Raw genomic sequence first — 21,425 nt, 5'->3', positions numbered from 1 at the left:
TCCTGTACTTTTCCCCCAAAGTTCTCCAATACTTTGTTCCTCCTACTTTTCTTTTGACTCTTATAACTCTCTGACTTTTCCCTGATTCATCAAGACTGTGAATCCTAGGAAGGATAGGCAGGCTCTGTGTTGATTCTGTTTGACATAAAGGTGCCCAGCTCCTCGCTACCTGGAGAGGAGAATGTAGCTCCCTGGCGTGCAGAGGAGAAATTGGGTGCCCACAACACACACATGTAAGCCCCTAGCACCTGCCAGGTGTATCATTCTTAAGTGTTGTTTTTTTTACTAATTAAATTTTGTTGACAAGGTGTTGTGCAAAAGGGGTACAGTTATGTAATAAGACAGTGAGTACATTTCTTGTGATCTCTTACACCCTTGTTGTTTTTTTGTTTGTTTGTTTTTTTAATTTTGAAACAGGCTCTCACTATGTAGTTCAGGCTGGTCTTGAACTTGCCCTCCTCCTGCCTCAACCTCCTGAGTGCTAGGCATTCTTTGTTATTATTTTTTTTTCTTTTTGCATTAGAACACATCAAAACAGACACACAAGCTTTGGGAGGATCAGAAGGAGCTATCCTAGAAGGAGTAATTGAACCCAAATTCACACTCCAGCCCCTCCCCCTCCTCCTTTCTCTGGGCCTGCTTTGCAAACTCTGAGCCCTTTTCCTCATGTGTAGAGTGGGGATAGAATGTATAGGGTTGAAGGATGAGATGGTGCCTGGAAACAGCGCCATGCATGAGAAAGGGCCCACAGTAAATACAATACCCACCCTCTCTTTTTCCCAAATAATTAATATATCCGTTAGCAAGCTCCATTTATTACAGATCTATCATGTGGTAAGCACTGTGGAGGCTGAAAAAGATGCTCTTCCTGCCATAAAATCCCTGCAGACAACAAGAGTTGATTGGAGAGTTAGGTAGTCCATTAGGAGGGCTAATTGAGCAGGCAGGACAATGATGCACACTAAGTCAGGGCTAGGAGCACTGGCATGCTGAGTCCTCAGGGAGCCTACAGATGCATTAACAGCAGCTTTTGCTACTCTGGAAGCAGTCAAAGCAGGCCTCCAGAGATAAGCTTATCTGGGATGTGGCCACAGAGCTGGGATTTGTCAGTTTTTATTTTCTTAATTTGTCTCCCATTAGCAAAGCCTGTCTACAAATTGTGAATTACAGCAGTTGGAGAATTCAGGTTAGGTTGGGTGAAGAGATTGGAAAGAGCTACCAACCTCAGAGAAAAGGAATGGAGGAGACTGGTGATTGTATTATACATCCCTCATGACTGCCCATCACTCACCACTCACCACTCCTGCCCCAAGTACCTGAGCAGCTAGACAGTCTTAACGTCAATCCCTATCTTGAGCCATCCTAAGTCTCCTGACAGAGTTGTGGTGTGGGGAGCCACAGTGAAGAAACATTTTAACCTTTAAAGCATGAAGCTTTGGAGGGAAATGTATTTACTCCACTACTACTTGCTGTGTGATTTTGAGCAAGTTATTTAGCCTCTCTGAGATTCACTTTATCAACAAAGTGGGAACAATAAAAAGAAACTTCCATGTGGTAATTTTGTAAAGTACAAGAAGCAATACTACTGTGGTACTTAGCATAGTGCCTATAAAAGTTCTGTGACTGTTAACTGTTCTCAATATTATTTAAGTAAGATCTGTATACAAAGAGAGCAAGTTGATTTTTCTTAAATGTGTATGTCACAGCAGAGAGCTGTTCCTGGAAAGATGGAAGGTGTTCAGTGGACCAGGGTAAAGAAATGAGCCCAGAGAAAGTTGATATCAAAATTCGAGTCTCTTACTTCTATTTTTCAATGAAATTTTTTGCTAGAATTTATAGTGCATCACTGTTGCACGTATCTGTGCATTGATCCATAAAAGGAATAGTCACCAAAAAACCCCACAGATCTGCAATCACAGCCTATTCCATTATTATGTCAGATTTCCTAACTATGAAACCACCTTGTGCCTTGCTGCTGCTCTGAGCCAGTCCCAGGTGCACTGATTGAGCCTGTCGTTTGGAGGGTACACAGCTAGGTGCTGGGGGAAGTAGGGGAACTGAGATGAGGAAGAGTAGCTTTTGCCCTAAGGAAGCCACCTGGGACCTTTAGGAAGTACAGGGGGTGGGAGGAGCAGGTTCATTTCTCCCCAAAGCTTCAGTGAGATGGAAAGATGTAATTGCTGTTGATCTTATTTGTGCCCCAGCAGCCTTGCTGACAGCGAGACCGGAGAGGATTCCAGGTACCACCTCAGGATTCAAAGTGGGTCCCAATGAAGAGAAGGGGCTGGGTAGGGGGTGAGGGGCCTCCGGGTGGGAAGGCTAAGTATGGATTCAAGGCTGTGTCACCCACACATTCTCAGAGGTGGGCATACTAAGCCATTGCCTCAACAAGGGCAAAGCCTGGTTTGGTTGGGGGGCGGGGGACTTAGATTTTACAATACTTTGTGCCCATCAGAGAGTCATAGTACATAAACAGATATCAACGTATCTGTGATATTAAAATTCATGGGAAGTAGAATCAGAGAGTAGATTAAGGGTTGCCAGAAGCTCCTCTCAAAAGAGGAAGAGGGAATGACTGCTAATGTAGTGGGGGAGAAGGTTCTTTGGGGGGGGGGGAATGATGCATGTTTTTTAACTAGATAGTGGTGATTGAATAACTTTGTGAATACCCCAAAACACACCAAATTGACAATTAGAAAAATATATCTAAAAAGGTTCTAGGAGTGATCATGAAAACAATAATAATCTGAGAAACACAACTGTAAGACAGGGGGATGGATGTTGAGAAAACTCAGTCTTCTTGCTCTGTTTGTTCAGCACAAGTCTAAAGCTTTTGAAGGAAACAAATTAACAAGATGCTGAGACCTCATACCCCTCCCCTTCTTCCTCCTTCCCTCTCTTCTGAGGACATAGGAAGGTCTAATCATCTGAGTAAATCAATTAAGCCTCCAGTCTTCACCCTCCACCATCAAAGAGACTTCCCTTCCAGTGTTGTCTCTGCCCTTTCTCCCACCTTGTCCTCAATGTGTTGACAGGCCCAGCTGTGATGGCAATATTTCTTGAGCCAAAAATCAGACATAGCATGTGACAAGTATGTGTGTGTATACAATGAGAGTGAAGAGATAGGATATTTGGCAGGGAGCCTACCTCGGGCAGTCAGAGCAGGAGGGCACCACAGCCAATGTGGCCTCTCTGGTAGATGCCCCAGATACCCCTGCCTTCTGACAGGGCCACATGGGGCTATAGTCTATACCTGGAGCCCTGCTTAGCTCTGTCAGCTATAGGTGACACCCAATCGCCAGAATGTCCCTGCCCATGTGCAGCCCTATGGGCCTAAAACCTCAGCCTGCTCATTTGAGCCCAGATTCTGAGGCTAAGCTGGAGGGGCTTTAGATTCCTCATAATGGGAGGTTTTCCCACAAGAGCCTGAACAATGGTACATCCCCTTACCTTCTTCCTCCCTACTGAACCAGGTTCCCAAGGTCTCCTCACACACAGGTTGGCCATACCCCAAACGTTACTTGTGGCTACCAATATGGCTATAGCAGCACAGTCAGGTGGACTTTGAGGAGCCAGAGGGAGCCTGAAATCTTTAGGGGAGATGCAATGTGCTGGACAGAACCTGAGGCCTGTCTTTCCTCCCCACCAGCAGTCCAGAGCGGGAAACAGCAGCTGACTCTGATACCAGGTACGAGGTCTGGGAGTACTTGTCCTCCAGATTAGGCATCACTCCCCCTCCCTACCCCCACAGAGGGTCTTTGGGGATTCACATGACCCTAGGGAACAGCATCAGGTCCAGCCCCAGCAATTGAACAAGCACAGGGAGGGCTTTGTGCTTCCCTTGGGTTCAGGTGCTGCCTCTGTGCATGGCTACTCCCTTCACACCTGTTAACCAGGGTGTGGAAGTAGAAGAGAGCTTGGAAACCATAGTGCACTAAGTGTGATAGCCATGGCTCTTTGTTTAAAAAAAAAAAGTCTTTCTCTTCTCTTTGTAATCCGGAAATCAAAGGTTGAGTTGTCTTTTGGTTTGGACATACTTTGTGCTCCTCCCTGGTTCAGGGTAGAGAAGCAGGACAGAAAGCAGCCCACAGGGTCAGTGGGGAGGAAGAGGTAACAAGATGTGTACGGCAGGGGGGGAGGGGGAGGAAGTGACTCTCTCTCTAGCCCCAGCCTAAGTCATCAGCTTGACCATTTCTCTGAAAACCCCTGAGAATGTCTTCCTCATTTCCCAATTCCCTTGCTTGTTCCAGAAAGAGGGGCCCTGTGGCCTATGCTTCTCAGAAACCATGGCTGCTAAATGCCACTGTAGAGGAGAACATCACCTTCGAGAGTCCCTTCAACAAACAACGGTAACAAGGGAGAGGCTAGGGAGGGGCACAAGGGCTCTCTGGCAGGGTTACCAACCTTCCTTGGGCCCCAGCCCTCCCTCACACCCAGCTGTTTAACCTGGTGTCCATCCAACTCCATGTGGCTCAACTGAAAAGGATCCAAACATGCCTGGGTATGGGGCAATCCATTTCTATGTCTTATCTCAAGCTCAGCCTGGTTTTCTATGCTCAACACCCCCTCCTCCCTGTGAGGACATTCACAGCCGCACCAACTGAGTTCTTACCACGCACAGGCCCTGTGCCAGGCTATTCCTACATGTGATTGTCCCTAACACTCTCAACAATACTATTATTATCCCATTTACAGATGAGAGAACCATGTCTTCAAAAAGTTAGGTAACTTGCCCAAGGTTATCTAGTTGGTGACTAAAAAAGGTGTCAAATCTAAAGCTGCCTCAGTACAGTGTCACCAAGACACTCTGATACCTCCAGGGAACCTGGGTGGTGCCTGTCCAGGCTAAGGGCTGCTCAGGAGAGAATGAGAAGTGCAAGCAAGGCAAATATTTGACTAGCCATCATCATTACTGCCTAAATCAACCAGCAGTGATTTTTTTTTTTCCAGGCAGAGCCCTGAGAGTAGGCTCTGGCTACAGCCTTTCCCACTGCATAAGGACTTGTCACTTACTCAGCCTGTTTGTTCCCATGCAATTTCATCCTTCAAATATTTAACCTGCTCCAAGTCTGCATGAGGGTGCTGACCTTAGCTCTTTTCAACTCACGTGGTGTTTGTTTGTGCCCAAGCAGGAGGCCCACAGCTACCCAGAGACAAATGATCCCAGGTGCTGAGGTTCCACTCAGGCCAGGCTCATCAGGTGCCCCCACCCTTACCACTCTCCAGGTACAAGATGGTCCTCGAAGCCTGCTCTTTGCAACCAGACATTGATATCCTGCCCCATGGAGACCAGACCCAGATTGGAGAACGGGTTAGTAGCAGCCTCCCTTGGACTCTAACCTCCACCTTCACCCTCACCACCACTGTTCCCTGAAGTCCTTCTCAAGAAGACTGGGTGACTGGGAATGAGGAGGGGTGAAGACAGAAGAGCTGCCTGCTATGGGATCCAATGTGAACTTCTTGATGATGGTCATCCTGTTGGTTTTTGAGCCCTATCCTAGCTGATGGGTCAGGTCAGCTTAGTGCCCTCCCTTCCTGGGGATGGCAATATCTCTTTCATTTTTGCTACACATCTATACTTAGCCCACATGACACTGTACCAGGCCAAGGGGACGTATAGTTTCTGTTCATTAGCTTTTACAAACAGAATTCGCCCATCATCCTTTTCCTCATGTGAAATTTAAATCCTCAGGTCATCTGTTGATAATATGATCCCTAGCAGAATCTTCAAAGACTTGGACATTCCAGTTGAATTCAGTAAATAGTCACAAGTTCCTTCTCTCTACAAGGCGAGGAAGAGACTAAGAGATGGACAGAGCCAGGTTTTTTTCCCAAAGATCTCACAGTCCAGTACATGGAGGCGGGTACAGGACAGTCTCCCCAGAATGGCTGTGGCATGATTTATTTCTCCCCTTTGGTGATAGGGCATTAACCTGTCTGGTGGTCAGCGACAACGAATCAGTGTGGCCCGTGCACTTTACCAGCATACCAACGTGGTCTTTTTGGTGAGTGCCCAAGCTGGCTCTTCCCTCAGATATTCATTTCTGACTGCCTCCCTGGCTATTAGAAGCATAAACACACGCACACCTGTGTGCCATCAACCATCCAGCAATCTCTTTCTCTTTCTCTCTCTGTGTCTCTCTCTGTCTCTGTCTCTCTCTGTCTCTCTCTCTGTCTCTGTCTGTCTCTCTCGCTCTCACTCTCTCTCTGTCTTGCTCTCTCTGTCTCTCTCTCAGAATAAACCTTTCCTTTCAGAATATTTCTTACTGATAGGGAAACTAAAGAAAGGGTAGGACTAGAGACTTGCTATAGACTTGACCCTGACATCTACAATAACCATGAGAGGTAAGTTGTGGCGAAAGGCTGCTTTTCTAAAGGGCAGCTCCAACTTACCAGCATGTCTTCAGCCCAACTATCAGAATAGCAAACACATGAAATACATCTTACATTTAGGGCAGACATTGTTAATTGATCACCGTATTGATCGCAGCATTTTTTCTCATGGAATACACTCAGCCTCAGACTCTTTCTCAACATAGCACTCTAGGTAAATGCACACACTCAAAAGTGAGATATTTATTAGCTACTACTGCATGACTTCATGCTAAACTCTGTCAGATGCTTTGGTTGATACTGAAAAATCTCAAAACCCAGCCCTTTGACTTGAAAATGTAGAATATGATTAGCAAGACAGAGTTCACCCACATACAGGAGGCACAACCAGTTCAAAGACAAGCTGTGTGGTGCAAACCAAGAGGCTGGTCCAGGAGACAGCTGTGTGGGCTAGAATAATTGTGGGAGGCTTCCTGAAAGACAGCCTTGGAGAGAGTTAAACAGTTAAACAGAAGGAAGGTGGGAAGCAATTCAGACAGGGAATTCGAACAAGACACCTTGGGACTCTGATCCCAGTTTTGATCCTCTTTCCTCTCCCATGATACCCATAACACTCCTCACCAAAGATACTTCAGAAGTGAAGTTAATGACCCATGTTAGCACTTGACACATACTCGATGCATGTGGTACTAGATAATTCAGGGTCTTGCCTGAGATTTAAACAACCATGTTAAAGAAAAGTAGGGAGAGTTTCAGAAAACTTTTTTAAGCTCCTACTCTGCACCAGGCATAGGCACAAAGGATGCCAGATCTTGGGAGTCTTCACAGTCAGAACCAAACCATAACTCAAATCTGGCTTTACACAGGATTTCCCAAGAGCCAAGATGAGGGAAAGGTAGGAGGAGGACTAGTGCTTGGGTGAGTAGGAGTTCACTAGGCAGACAGGAGGCAGAACAGCCCACCAGACAGAGGGAACCACTTGGACAAGGGCCTGGGGTGGCTAGCTCCTTGGAAATCTAGAATGGAGGAGACTTGGGAAAGACATGGGGAAGACTAAGCAGGTTGGAGAAGACCTGGAATCCCACACTAAGAAGTTTGGGCTTTATTCATGGTAGGGAACCACGGAAGTTTCGAGAGACTGGGAGTAAAATGATTGGATCTGTTTGAGAGTAATAACTAATAGCAGCCCCACTTTATAATAAGGCAACTGAGCTCAGAGAAGTCAGATGAGTTGTCTAAGATCACACAGCTAACTAGTATCAGTCCTGAGATCACGATTGATGTAACTCTGGTTATCCCTTCCCCTATACCTACCTCTCCCTTGTCCCTTCTGCACAGGATGATCCTTTCTCAGCTCTGGATGTTCATCTGAGTGACCACTTGATGCAGGCAGGCATCCTTGAACTTCTCCGGGATGACAAGAGGACAGTGGTCCTAGTGACCCACAAGCTACAGTACCTGCCCCATGCAGACTGGGTGAGGATCCATAGGGGTTCAGAATATGGATGCCTGGGGTGGGAGTGAGCCATCAGGCATCTTTGAAGAAATCATTGTAGCAATTGCCAAAGGCAACACAGCAGAAAAAAGCCAGCCTTGGGTGGCTATGTACAGATTGGACAGCTCAGAGAATCACCACATAGGACCCAAGGGTTTGAAGTCACGTAGGCCTGCAGATGGTCCTTACTGTGGCCTGTGCCCCTGTGCATGTACCCAAGGCTGGCACCAGCATGTCTTGGGAATGCCAAGACACTCAGTGTCTCTACCTGCCCTACCTGATGCCTCATCCTTAGGAAGTGCAGTGTGGATGGGAGAGCTGTCTCCCCTCTCTCTGACTTTCTGGGAGTGTTGGATTCAAGTTCAGATCAGAAGGAAATAATAGAAACAAACAGTGGCAGTAATGGAAACTTCAGTATTCCCAGTAGAATGCCTTTTGTGAAACCCCACATCAACTACATTCTCACATTCTTTTTTTTTTTTTTTTTTTTTTTTTTTTTTTGGCCAGTCGTGGGCCTTGGACTCAGGGCCTGAGCACTGTCCCTGGCTTCTTCCCGCTCAAGGCTAGCACTCTGCCACTTGAGCCACAGCGCCGCTTCTGGCCGTTTTCTGTATATGTGGTGCTGGGGAATCGAACCTAGGGCCTCGTGTATCCGAGGCAGGCACTCTTGCCACTAGGCTATATCCCCAGCCCTCTCACATTCTTTAACAAGCAGAAAATAGTTACTTTTTAAGTCATTGGCAATCACTCAGTTTCCACAATGAAGATCATGTGAGTTTTGAAATCTAAGCCCTTCCTACTCCTATATAAAATTTCCTGGGATAGAAGCCAAAACTTGAGGTCTTCTCTGAGCTTCAGGCCTATGCCAAATGGTCCTCTAATTTCTCCCCAAATAAGTCTTGCTTCCATGTGTGCTGAGATCCTCCTCCACTGTGAGAAAGACCATAAAGTCCTTGTTTTTAAAGCTATCCAAACAGGTGCAGAATGTTTATTTATGAGTTTCTGTGTGACCCTGGCAGAGTAGTTCAGAACAATCCTGAATTCAAAGAAGGAAAACACAGGGGTGCCTCATTTGCTGAGGTGCCCATGAACACGACTCCTAGGTATCTTCCCTGAATCCCCTCACAGTATTGAGAAGGGTCAGTTAATTGGGGGCTATGTGACAGTGTCATTGGGCATTTCAAATTAAAAGTTTAGGTGATCCCCAAAAGGCACAACCATACACATTTAGACCAACATGAGCTTCAGCAAGTACTGAGGGACTCTACAAGCAAGTACTGAGGGGCTCACAAGCAAGTACTGAGGGGCCCTACAAGCAAGCACTGATGGGCTCTACAAGCCCTGCCATCTGCAGGAACAAAGGGTAGTGTGCAGTTAGCCCGTTACACAGATGAAAACTGATACTGGCAGGGTCCTTGTGGGTAACCCACCAGTTGACCAGAAGGCACTCAGTCGCTCTGCAGACTGAACCACTGAGAATTGTGTTGGTGAGGGTCAGTTACCACGACTGCCTAGTGGTGGTGACACAAGGAGACAGTGAATGTAGGAATGTCTTCCTCAGCTCTGTGCTGGACATTTGGCCTGGTTAGTTCATGTGCTTGTCTCACCAGCCCTTTGGGTAGATGAAGGAGTTAGATGAAGGAGGCTGTCCCTAGGAGGTAAAGGATTATGAACTTATCTATCTCAGACTTCTCAGCCATGCCTCCTCCTCAACCAGCCTCCATGCCAACTTGGTTTCTGCCTTCCTTTGCAGATTATCGCCATGAAGGATGGCACCATCCAGAGGGAGGGTACACTCAAGGACTTCCAGAGGTGTGAGTGCCAGCTCTTTGAGCACTGGAAGACTCTCATGAATAGGCAGGACCAAGAGCTGGAGAAGGTGAGTATATCTTGTGAAATAGGCAGCCACTCACAAAGGCCTACCTATTCTCACTATCCCAGGACACTGTAAAAGGATAGCATGTGTGGGCTAGCATGAACTTACTCATACCAGGGAAGAGCTAGTGCCCATGCTAGGTCCCCAGGGCAGAAACAAATGAATGCTGTTCATTCACCCTCTGGTACTTATGCATAACTCAGTTGCAAAGCTTCAGGAAATCAACTCAAACAGGCTAAGCAAAGACAAACAAAAACAGACTATCACTGGTCCAATTTAATTCAGTGCTCACCTCTAAACAGATCATCATGGTGAGGGGGATGGAATATGAGGATTGGCCTAGCCAAGGTCATGGGCTCTGAATCACTTGACTCGCAGAAACTAAGTTTAGGGGAAACAATAGACCCTCCCCCTCCACTGGGATATTAGGGTGCTGGCAGTTAATGAAGTGGATAGAGTCAATTCTGGCAAGATGAACATGGGTCCATGTGCACCTCCCCAAGCCACAACCTGGAAGCCTGACACTGGTCACCACGGGCATGGTTTCCCTGCACACCTCCCTTTTCCTACCTGTGCAGCCTAAATCATTAGCTAGGCCCTGTCTGTCTTAAAGGAAACAGTCATGGAAAGAAAAGCCACAGATCCACCCCAGGGCCTGCCCCGTGCTATGTCCTCAAGAGATGGATTTCTGCAGGATGAAGAAGAAGAGGAAGGTACAGAAACATGAGATGAGACATAAGATTATCAACCAGAGGGACACTAAGAGGTTGGGTGCTCAGTGTAAGGAGATAATGTGTCTTGATTAAATCTCTCCCTCTCCATTTCCCCACCAGTAAGTAGGGATAAAATACCCATTGGTTCACCCTTAGAGGGATGTGACATTTAAAGCCACAGGGTGGGTTCTTGCGGCCTGCAGAGGAGGCAGCCGAGAGTGAGGAAGATGACAACCTGTCGTCAGTGCTGCACCAGCGAGCCAAGATCCCATGGCGAGCTTGTGCCAAGTATCTGTCCTCAGCCGGCATCCTGCTCCTGTCACTGCTCATCTTCTCCCAGCTGCTCAAGCACATGGTCTTGGTAGCCATCGACTACTGGCTGGCCAAGTGGACCGACAGTGCCCTGACTCTGAGCCCTGTGGCCAGGAACTGCTCCCTCAGCCAGGTGTGGCCACAGCCCCCCAACAAGGGCCAGGGTGGGGGAAGAGGGCTGAGCCCATATACATCTCTCCAGATGTAGGAGCCATCGTTCTCTGCTTGTCCAGGAGTGTACCATGGACCAGTCTGTCTATGCCATGGTGTTCACTGTGCTCTGCAGCCTGGGCATTGTACTGTGTCTCATCACCTCTGTCACTGTGGAGTGGACAGGGCTGAAGGTGGCCAAGAAGCTGCATCGCAGCCTGCTGAACCGCATCATCCTAGCCCCAATGAGGTAACCACATGCGCGTGCGCGCACACACACACACATACACACACACACCAGCTATGTGGTAGCTAGTCATTGTCTTCTAAGCCTCAGCTCCCCACCTATAAAATGGGCACAGACTACCTTTGTCATAGACTCATGGTGGTGACACAAGGAGACAGTGAATGTAGGAGTGTCTTCCTCGGCTCTGTGCTGGACATTTGGCATGGTTAGTTCATCTGATTGTCCCACCAGCCCTTCAACATGTGTGTCCCTGCCCTACATGGTGCAGTCTGCCCTTTGCCACCCCCTAGCTCTGCTGCCACCTCTCTCCCTGAAGGTTCTGACACTGGGAATGGGCATAGCGTTCTAATCATCCTAAAGAAATAGGAACCTAAAGACTGTCTGGTTAAGAAATTCGGCACTGTCACTGTCCAACTGGCCAGACAACTCATTTTAAAAGCACAACAGGCAAGCAGGTTATTAGGCCCCTGATAATACTTTCTACCTTGCCACTTCCTAGGCTCTCTGTGGCCCATGAATATATCCTCCACATTGACTTACCCTCTATTTGCTCCAGATCTGTAGTTCCAAAATTCTCTGGGGTTGGACTGACTCCAGGTCACAGCGCAAGCACTGGCAGTCAGAGGGCTTTGCAGGGTCAGCCAGCTGACAGGCTGTCCCAGAGTCTGGTTCTCCTGGCATATTATCCTTCTAGAGAGGACTGTATGTCCCAGGAAGACACCTGCTGAGTGACCCAGGCTAACAGACAGTTGAGAAGGGTGGCAGTGGTCACAAATAGGCCTTCACGCCACTAAAGCAAACCAGAGGCTAGCACCTCTTTGGATGACTGTGGGAATTCTCAGGGACATGAGCCAGATATCTGCAGACATGCAAAGGCAACTGATCCCAGGAGGTCCGCCTCAACAGATGACTCTGGAGACACTAAAGACCTTTGCTTAATAGACAGAAAGCAAGTCAATAAATGAATAAATAACTGTTCTGCTTGCTTTCTCAGGTTCTTTGAGACAACACCCCTTGGGAGCATCCTGAACAGATTCTCATCTGATTGTAACACCATTGACCAGGTGTAGTGGACTGTACCACATTCCTTGCAGAGTGGGAGATAGGCCTCAGGGAGCTCCTCCTGGCTCTTATGCTGGGCTCCCCTGATTGGGTGATCAAAACCCTGGGGGAGGAGTCCAATGTTCCTGAACTGATTCCAATGCTGCTTCAAGGCCAGAGCATCCCCTTGAGACCTTAAAAAAGATCTGAGAGGGACTAAGCGCTGGTGGCTCATACTTGTAATCCTAGCTAATCTGGAAGCTGAGATCTGAGGATTGCAGTTCAAAGCTAGCCTGGGCAGACAAGTCTATGAGACTCTTAGCTCCAATTAACCTGGAAGGAGAGCCGTGGCTCAACGTGGTAGAACACTAGCCTTGAGCAAAAGAGCTCAGGGACAGAGCCATGAGTTCAGGCCCCACAATAGACTAAATAATATTAGAGAGAAATCAAATCTCTTGAGCTTCCATCTAAGACCCTACTAGCTTCATTCCAGGTTCCATCATATTCTGAACCAATGTGCCCAATTATGTGGTAAATATTCATTTAGATTTGGCCTGTCTTCTTTACTTTTTCTATCTTAGTAGATGGTGACAGAATAAAGTCATGATTCCTTCTCTCAAGTAGCTTACAGGGTAGCTGGATGGTTAAGCTATATGCCTGTAATGCAGGGAGAGCACAAAACACCATCGTGGGTAACAGTCCAAACACAGTCTAATCCAAATGCACCTGGCTGTCTTCCCTCAGCACATCCCATCTACACTGGAGTGCCTGAGCCGCTCCACCCTGCTCTGTGTCTCAGCCTTGGCTGTCATCTCCTACGTCACACCTGTCTTCCTGGTGGCCCTCTTGCCCCTGGCTGTTGTGTGCTACTTCATCCAGAAGTACTTTCGAGTGGCATCCAGGTGATGGCAGCATTTGCCAGCTTTTGGTGGGGGTAGGGGGGTAGGGAGTACTTTGTAACCGGCAGTTTGATATACTTGCTATAGAGTTATCATCCTAAAAGTGGTAGAGTCATCTCTTTCCCCCAAAATGGAAATATCAGATAACTGTGAAGTAAAATATCCACATTCGACTCCCCTGACAGGATTATCCGTTAGCATACATACACATTGAAGTTAATATCTAAATTATTTCCTTGAGAGATATGGTCAGAAATGGAATTGCTAGGACAGCCTATATGCAACTTTACATCCTTCATTTTGCCAAACGCTTCCCACAAGGGCTGGATGAGTCCAGGAGCCAGGCTGATTTAGGAGCCAGACTGGTTTCTAACACACCTGATGAGAGAGGTGTTACTGACCCACACTTCCCAGCTAGAGAACTCTAAGCATGGCTGGAAGACTCTCCCAGACATTCTCATTGGTCATATTTGCCCTCTTGCCTTGGAGCCATGTACACCCCTTTCCTACTCAACATTTCCTAAGAATATTCTCTAGGAAGAGAGACATCAGTTTAGCTTTAACTCTAATCTCTTTGGTGATTGTATTGTCTCTAATCTTGTCTCCCCAAAACAAGCTGTAAATACCTTATAAATGTCAGAAAATTGAGACTGTATTTTCTCCTTAAGAATTTCCCACTAGCATAGTTAGTAGGCATTAATATTTGTTTAATAGTTCAATAGACACAAATGTAGGAAGAGTTATGTATGTGTAAAGAGGAATCAAGTATATATTGAGATTTTTATATTGCTCTGTTTAAGACAATTCTCATAGGCTAGCTAAAGATAATTCCTCTCTAAATACTCATGAACATTTTAATAAAACTTTTAGTTAGGGCTGGGAATATGGCCTAGTGGCAAGAGTGCTTGCCTCCTACACTTGAGGCTCTTGGTTCGATTCCACAGCACCACATATATGGAAAACGGCCAGAAGGGGCGCTGTGGCTCAGGTGGCAGAGTGCTAGCCTTGAGCGGGCAGAAGCCAGGGATGGTGCTCAGGCCCTGAGTCCAAGGCCCAGAACTGGCCAAAAAAAAAAAACTTTTAGTTAAAGTATCTATACATTTGAGCACTAGTGGCTCACATCTATAATTCTACTCAGGAGCAAAATCTGAAGATCGCAGTTGAAAGCCTGCTGGGCAGGAAAGTCCATGAAACATAAAAATCTTGCAGATTTGTGTGCCCCAACTGGCTTGGAACTGTGATCCTGAGACCTCAGCCTTCAGAGTATCTAAGATTATGGGCGTGAGCCACTAGCACCTGCTGACATATGCATTTTCTTAAAACAAAACCACAGTATTCTCTAGGAAGTTCTTTCTAGGAGTGGTGCTGTTAAACTCATAGATTCAAAAAATAGAGGGAAAGTTTTAAAGATCCTCTAGGCTACTGTTGGTCAAATGGTCACTTACAACAATTAATGGGTCATGAAATCAGTATCACAAATAGCACTTTAAAATGATGAAATAAAATGGATGTATATGAATCTGTATTCATATAATAATAGCAAGCTTTATTTTGTGACACCTTTGTTTTGGTACATAGGGGTGTCAATACTGATTTGTGACATAAAATACATTTCTTATGCAGGCTGTGGTCAGAAATGTTGAGTACTTCTCCCAAATGTACATGGTTGATTAGAAACAAGAGTTAAAATACTGATCAGTAACAATAATAATTAAATTTAGATGCATTCTGACCACAATCACCTGTCCTACGGGACCAATGTTTATATAAATGGCTTTTTGCTTGAATGATCCAGAATCCCCTGGCACTGAAGAGGAACATAGTACAATTGATATTAACAGAATTACAGTGGCTTTTCAAACACCCTACTGTACTGTGTATTCGAAGAGTTAGAAAACATTGTAGTACAGGCTGATCTACAAAGGTCATTTCTTCTGCCAGAAGAAATGTTCTCCCTGTTCTTCTGGTTTTCACTCTGGCCCTGGAGATGATACGCCTGGGAAAACTAGCCTGCCCTGCACCGGTGTATAGTCAAGGTACAGCTGTAGGGAAAAAAGGATGCCCTATTGCCATAGAAACTTCTGGCCTCTCCTTCCCGAAGAAGTCCTTAGACTCTAGACTGATGCAAAACCTATCATGGTTCTTGGGAAAGGAGGAGTTTGAATTGGCCTTTCCATTCCCTTCATGAATTGTCTCATTTGTCCACCTGGAAAATGGAGCCAGCACTCCCTGCCTCGCCTTTCCTTAGTGCCAGGCTGTACAGTAGGAGCACAGACCTAAGTGTGAGCTGGTGAATGCCTAGGAAGACAGGAACTAAGCCTAGCAAGCTCTTATTTAAGCATTTTACACTCAGTCCTCAGCCTGATGTAAAGGTCCCCTTGTCATCCCTCTCTGCAGGTGAGAAACTGAGACCTGGAGTGGTGAAGCTGTCAGCCCGCATCCTGCTAGGTGGAGCTGCGATGCACACCGGGCTGCCCCCTGACCCATCCTCACCATTCTGTTCTGCTCCTGGGCACAGGGACCTGCAGCAGCTCGATGACACCACCCAGCTCCCACTGCTCTCCCACTTTGCTGAAACCGTCGAAGGCCTCACTACCATTCGGGCCTTCAGGTAGGAGCCTAGATCCTCCTCTCACTGGAAATAAGAATAGAGTGGAGAAGGGCAGGGCCATGGCTCATGAGATTCAATTCAAAGCACCCTTCCAAGGAAGGGTGATTTTTTCAGGACCTACCCCAGGATAAGCCCAAGGCCTATGTGAAAAGAAACAAGGCTGGACAGGGTCTCTGTCCTTTGGTTCCCTGGTACCAGCCTTGGGGCCTTCTCTGAAGTTGAGACTTTCCTGTTACCAAACTCTTGTGCCACATGCTACTCCCATTCATCGTGCACAGTATGACCCCTCTGCACAGGTAAGGAAACTGAAGAACAGACTTGAGCCTCCTGGCTCAGCCAACAAACATCTACTGAGCTCCATACCAGGCACTGAAGAAGTGAACCAGATGAGCCACTGCCCAGGAGGCAGTTACAGACTGGATTTGGAGCAGCCCGGTGCAAATCCATGTGACAGCACTCTGCTAGATGAGCTTTAGAGGCAGAGAAGGGAGAACTAGTCAGGAAAGACTTCACAGTGGACAGGTCACAGGCACTAGGACTCCAGGAATGGGTAAGAGTTCATTGGGCTGGAGGAATTATTGGAAAACTTCAGTGCCCTGCCACCCTCTGGCCACCCTGTGTGGTGGTGTTGGGCTGAATAGGAGTGTCTGAGGCTGCAGGAGAAGTGGAAGAGAGCTGTTGCTGCTCTCAGCCAAATCTCAGTAGTATCTATTGGGTATCGCTCCTCCTCCCAGGCAGGACAGAGACCCCTTCGCCCAAAATATTGGACTCTAATCTTTAAACCTCACCTAGAGACAGATAGCAAATTATTTTTAGAATGGCACAGCTGCACAGGGTGTGACAATAACCATGTGACACAAAGCCCTGTTTCCAGGAGGCTCCAGACCAACCAATAGCTCAGAGACACTCGTACCTCCTCCCCCAACCCAGAAGTCTAGGGTCAGCCTGGGAAAGGTGTCCAGGCCCCTGGCACAATGCTACAGTCTCCACTCACTGCTGGGGAATATGGGCCAATAGGAGGACAAGCAGAGCAGAGCTGAGCTAAGTGGAGTGATCCCCTAGCTGTTTCATTGGCTGAGCATTCCCTGCCCCTTACAAGCCTGTGCTTCTTCCACTTGGAGGCCTTGGAGCCTGGCACATGGTTCTAGAGTTGGCTTCTAGCCACCTTCTCATCTCAGTCCTGAATTTTCACAGGTCCTACCACTTCCAGGTCTTTCCACAACCCTTGGCCTAGCCTCTGCTGTAAGCTTTACAAATGGTGTCCAAAGGTCTTTGGGGCTGGGCCTAGGGCAGAGAGGGTATGACTTTCCTAAAGTGGGATGGACCTCTCATGAACAGATTTCAGCACCCTGTTTCCAGTCTCAGATCAAGTCTGGGCTCAAGCCAAACCTGTGGTCAGCCAGAGTCGCTGCTGCCCAGAGAGGTCTCCCATTCCACTGACATGGTGAATGATTTCTAAGTAAATGGGAAACATTTTTAACCACCCCTGTGTCTAACTCATTGGCTGTACCCCAACAGCCTACCCTGTTGCTAACTAGTGTTTATTGATTCTACACTTCCAGAGTGCCAAGTGCTAAGTATTATGTGTGAGTGATTGCATTTAATCAACAAGCAGCCTCATGACATAGGTATGGGAAGCCATGTGCTAGGATCCTAGCTGAAATGCCCTTCTGGACTAGGTTTTTGTTGTTTGTATGTTTTGGTTTTGTTTTTTCTTACAAAAGTTTCCAGAGTCCTAGCCCTGGGATTGATGAGATGATGGGCTCAGTGGTTCTTCCAGTCCATACAAGAACTATTATTATTCCTCTTTGCCCATGAAGAAACTGAATCTCTAGCCTGACACAGTCATGACATTCAGACTCCAACCTGGTTTTGCACTGCTCTCAAACTGGGCTTTTTCTCCCCAGTTCTCAGATGTATTGTCACACACCTATAGCAGGAGTGTGCTCCCCCACCCCAAAACTCTCCAATCATGCACATCAACCCTCAGAGACATACACATACACACACACACACACACACACACACACACACACAACCTCAGCCTCCTCTTCCACATGTGTGCACTCACACGCATTAACATGTACAGTTTTAAAAGATATACTGTTGCACACTCCCTCATACTTCTTGTCACATCGACCACTTAGCAGTGCAATCACGTACCTCAAAAACTCACTTCACTATCTCCACACACATGCCCTCCTCATAGAAATAATCCAAGTCAAACAAACAGTTTCATGAGTAAAAGTAAATATCCAACAACACAATTCCTGGTTTCCTTTGAGTCTCTGGGGTTGATTGTAACAGACCAGTAGTACTGAGATGTCCTTTCCTTCTCTCATCATCAAGTGTCATCTGCCTCATCCAGGCCTGGCCCATGCCATCAAGGTCTGAGGGAGGAGGCTGAGGGGCCCAGGCAGAAAGAGGAGGCAAGTCCATGAACAATGATACAGGAAAAATTTAGTGAGAGCCCAGAGTGGGAAAGAAATCTAAAGCTCCTTACACAGAGAAATTCTATCTTCCTAAGAGGATCCACTCATTTAAATATATATGTGTGGGTTATATTTTTATTTTTATTTATTTATTTATTCAATGATAAAGCCATGTGTTGGTAACAAACCAGAACTGCTCTGTATCCTCCTGGCTTTTCCAGTTTGGGGAGTGAGATGAGTCAGAAACAGCTAGAGAGTTAATGTACAAGTAGATCACATACTGTGCTCCTAAATGGCTACAGAGAAGGAGGGGAAGGGCACTTTGGGTAAAGACATGGCCAGTAAAAGCCTCTCAGAGGAGATAGCAGTTAAGGTAAGGTCTGGAAGTTGAGAAGTAACTAGACTTACAAACTGCAAGTGAGAAGGTATTCTGGATAATGGGCAGAACATGAACAAAGGCCTCAGGATGGAGAAGAGCTTAGTATTGTCCTATTAGCATTTGAAAAGGCCCAGGATGGCTGTAGCATAATGAACCAGGGAGTTTATGGCAGAGATGAGGTCAGCAAGTGCTGGCTCACACAGGCCCAGGGTGAGGAAGTAGGTTGTTTGTTGTTGTTTGTTTGTTTGTTTTGTTTGTTGTTGTTTTTTTACCACAAAAGCAATGGGAGGCCATTGCTATTCGTGGTGGGAACAGTTTGTGATTTAAAGGATGCTGATGACAGCTCAGGAAAGAGTGCCTTGCAGGAAGATAACAGAATATCTGTTAGGGAGCCCATGCAATTGTCAAGTGGCCAAGAAGCAGGAGAGATGTGGACAGAGGCAAGGATGGTTTGAGAGAGAGATATAAGATGGCTTGTGACTGGATATGAGTCCTCAGTTTCTGGCCTGAGAAACTAGGTGGATGGTATTGCCCTATACTGTAGGGAAGACTTTACAAGGGGAAAAGATTCTGCAGTGAAAACAAGAGTATGAAGGAAGTAGGACTTGACAGGCTAGAATAAGTAGGAAGAAGCTGGGCAGACATTCCAGTAGGCCTGGCACACATAGAGTGATAGAAATAGAATGTCTGGGGCTGGTGAGACCCTGACAGCCGCTGTGTAGGGAGGGATGGTCCCCAGAGCTATGGGTCCAACATCATTGGCTCAGAACCTCCACTTTCTCTCCAGGTATGAAGCCCGGTTTCAGCAAAAGCTTCTTGAATATACAGACTCCAACAACATCGCCTCCCTCTTCCTCACTGCTGCCAATAGATGGCTGGAAGTCCGCATGGCAAGTGCCAACAAGAGTGTGGAGCCTAAGCAAGGGCCAGGGGTGGGATGGGGGTGGGAAGAGAAGATGAAGCAGTTCCTGCTCTCCAGTCCTGGCAGCACCTCTCCCTGGGGGCTTCTGGGTCTGAGGGGTGTGCCAGGAGCAAGACTAGTTTATATAACTGTGCGGGTACAGAGATAAAGGATAATAGTAGTGAAGGAGTGTGTGTGTGTGTGTGTGTGTGTGTGTGCACATGTACACAGCAGGCCACTTGACACACACATATGTGTGCATGTCAGGCCCGTCAGTGAGACACCTCTGTTCAGAGAGTGGGAAGTGGAAACTTGGGGCAGGCTAGCTCCTGTACACCAGCTTTCACAGGCTTCCTGTGTGTCTGATGTGTGAATGCTGACTTGGAGTGGGGCTGGCTGAGCTGCTCTCCACCCAGAGAGTGAGGAGAGATGGAGCTACTGTGGCTCCAGCTCTGAGGGCCATGGCCAGCTGCTCTCCCTCCACAGGAATACATTGGTGCATGTGTGGTGCTCATTGCGGCTGCCACCTCCATCTCCAATTCCCTGCACAAGGAGCTCTCTGCTGGCCTGGTGGGCCTGGGCCTCACTTATGCACTGATGGTGAGTAGCAGGGGGCCAGGGTGAGGTGAGGTCTGACATCTGCTCTCAGGATTCCAGGGCCCTTCCACAACTGAGACATGGGACAGTCCCTCCCTGGGCCTTCCCATGTAGGCAGAAAGACTGGCAGGACTCAGAGCCCAAACAACAGACAAGTAATGATGCTCCCAGGGAGGCCACTCTCAACAGGTGGTCAGCAAAAAGCACCTAGGGGCTCCTGACCGTCATCTTATTTTGTTGATCCAGGGCAAAACAAAGTGACCCCTGAGTGTCTATGACTGGCTTACTCTACACAGGTCTCCAACTACCTCAACTGGATGGTGAGAAACCTGGCAGACATGGAGATCCAACTAGGGGCCGTGAAGCGTATCCATGGGCTCCTGAAAACAGAGGCAGAAAGCTATGAGGGGCTGCTGGGTGAGAACGTGAGAACTCCTGGGGAAGGGCCTGAAGGAGGGAAAGGCCGGAAAGAGGGGTGGGAGCCTGTGGGAGGTGGCACTCCAAAGAGTAGATATGGCCCATACCTGGTGGCTGACTCCCAACCTGGCCCCCAGCACCATCACTGATCCCCAAGAACTGGCCAGACCAGGGGAAGATCCAGATCCAGAACCTGAGCGTGCGCTACGACAGCTCTCTGAAGCCTGTGTTGAAGCACGTCAATGCCCTGATCTCCCCAGGACAGAAGGTCAGACAGAGGGCCTGGGAGGGTAAGCAGTAGTATGGCTGAGTCACTTTGTGGGCCTCCAGATCCCCTCCATGTCTCTCACCTCTTCAGACCCCCAGATTCTTGGTTCTGGGCCTATCACTCTGACAAGACTCTTCTCCTTCCTCTTCTCCAAAGCCCTGTCTCCTCATCCACTCACCAAAAAATGAATCTCCTGAGCTCCCCTAACTTAGAGGGGCTTTTTCAGGGGCTTCATCAGGGCTTCAGAGCAGGGGCCTAGGATAGAGAGGGAGGCTGTTCTTGACCTCAGAGAGGGAGCTACTATCTAGACTTCTGACTCAACTCTCCCCACATCCCTCCTCACTGGCCCCATCTTTCTCATACTGCCCTCTCCATCCATTGCTTTATCTCTCCCATTGCCTGTGGCTGTCTATCTCATCATCTTTTACCTTGAGAGACCACTGCCTCAGTCTATTTCCCTCTGTCCTTGCTTCACTTGTCCTTCTGTATCATTATCTCTATCTCTGCATTGTTCTCTTGTTTTAATTTCTGCAGGAATCCAAGAGCCAGGAAGCAATGCATGGGGTTGGAGATGCCCCAAGTTTAAGGTGGGGCACACACAGAGATATCCTTGCACACCAAATCTATGTCCTCTTGCTATACCCATGCAATCGCAGCTCCCCTACAGCTGCACACCACGCAGACCCAAACCTATACACTAAGGCCCAGAGCATAGGACATCTACACCCTGCACTTGTTCTCAGGTCCCCATGTG

General features: G+C 47.5%; 2 protein-coding genes across 3 annotated transcripts in view; both read left to right on the top strand.

The window, feature by feature from the left end:
* Abcc8 (ATP binding cassette subfamily C member 8) overlaps positions 1–21,425 on the top strand; it is a 73,715-nt gene that overhangs the window by 49,297 nt on the left and 2,993 nt on the right. Inside the window, exons 17-33 of the mRNA XM_048360211.1 lie at positions 2,205–2,240; positions 3,650–3,688; positions 4,251–4,349; positions 5,227–5,311; positions 5,925–6,005; positions 7,672–7,809; positions 9,582–9,707; positions 10,318–10,417; positions 10,621–10,862; positions 10,963–11,129; positions 12,121–12,190; positions 12,912–13,069; positions 15,585–15,677; positions 19,276–19,378; positions 19,876–19,989; positions 20,283–20,403; positions 20,541–20,671. Of these exons, the coding sequence (XP_048216168.1) occupies positions 2,205–2,240; positions 3,650–3,688; positions 4,251–4,349; positions 5,227–5,311; positions 5,925–6,005; positions 7,672–7,809; positions 9,582–9,707; positions 10,318–10,417; positions 10,621–10,862; positions 10,963–11,129; positions 12,121–12,190; positions 12,912–13,069; positions 15,585–15,677; positions 19,276–19,378; positions 19,876–19,989; positions 20,283–20,403; positions 20,541–20,671 (1,903 nt within the window). The remainder of the gene's footprint in view (positions 1–2,204; positions 2,241–3,649; positions 3,689–4,250; positions 4,350–5,226; positions 5,312–5,924; positions 6,006–7,671; positions 7,810–9,581; positions 9,708–10,317; positions 10,418–10,620; positions 10,863–10,962; positions 11,130–12,120; positions 12,191–12,911; positions 13,070–15,584; positions 15,678–19,275; positions 19,379–19,875; positions 19,990–20,282; positions 20,404–20,540; positions 20,672–21,425) is intronic.
* The window catches only part of Kcnj11 (potassium inwardly rectifying channel subfamily J member 11), a 29,542-nt gene continuing 11,120 nt past the window's right edge, over positions 3,004–21,425 (top strand). Inside the window, exon 1 of one of the 2 annotated variants that reach the window (XM_048360206.1) lies at positions 3,004–3,101. The gene's annotated coding sequence lies outside the window, so the exon portion shown is untranslated. Of the gene's footprint in view, positions 3,102–19,575; positions 19,605–21,425 lie in introns of those variants that run through there. The other variant, XM_048360208.1, reaches the window with a different exon arrangement.

Source organism: Perognathus longimembris, chromosome 13 (assembly GCF_023159225.1).
Source record: "Perognathus longimembris pacificus isolate PPM17 chromosome 13, ASM2315922v1, whole genome shotgun sequence".
Lineage (NCBI taxonomy): Eukaryota > Metazoa > Chordata > Mammalia > Rodentia > Heteromyidae > Perognathus > Perognathus longimembris.
The sequence above is the reverse complement of the archived record's forward strand: the minus strand, read 5'-3'. Positions and strand labels throughout refer to the sequence as shown.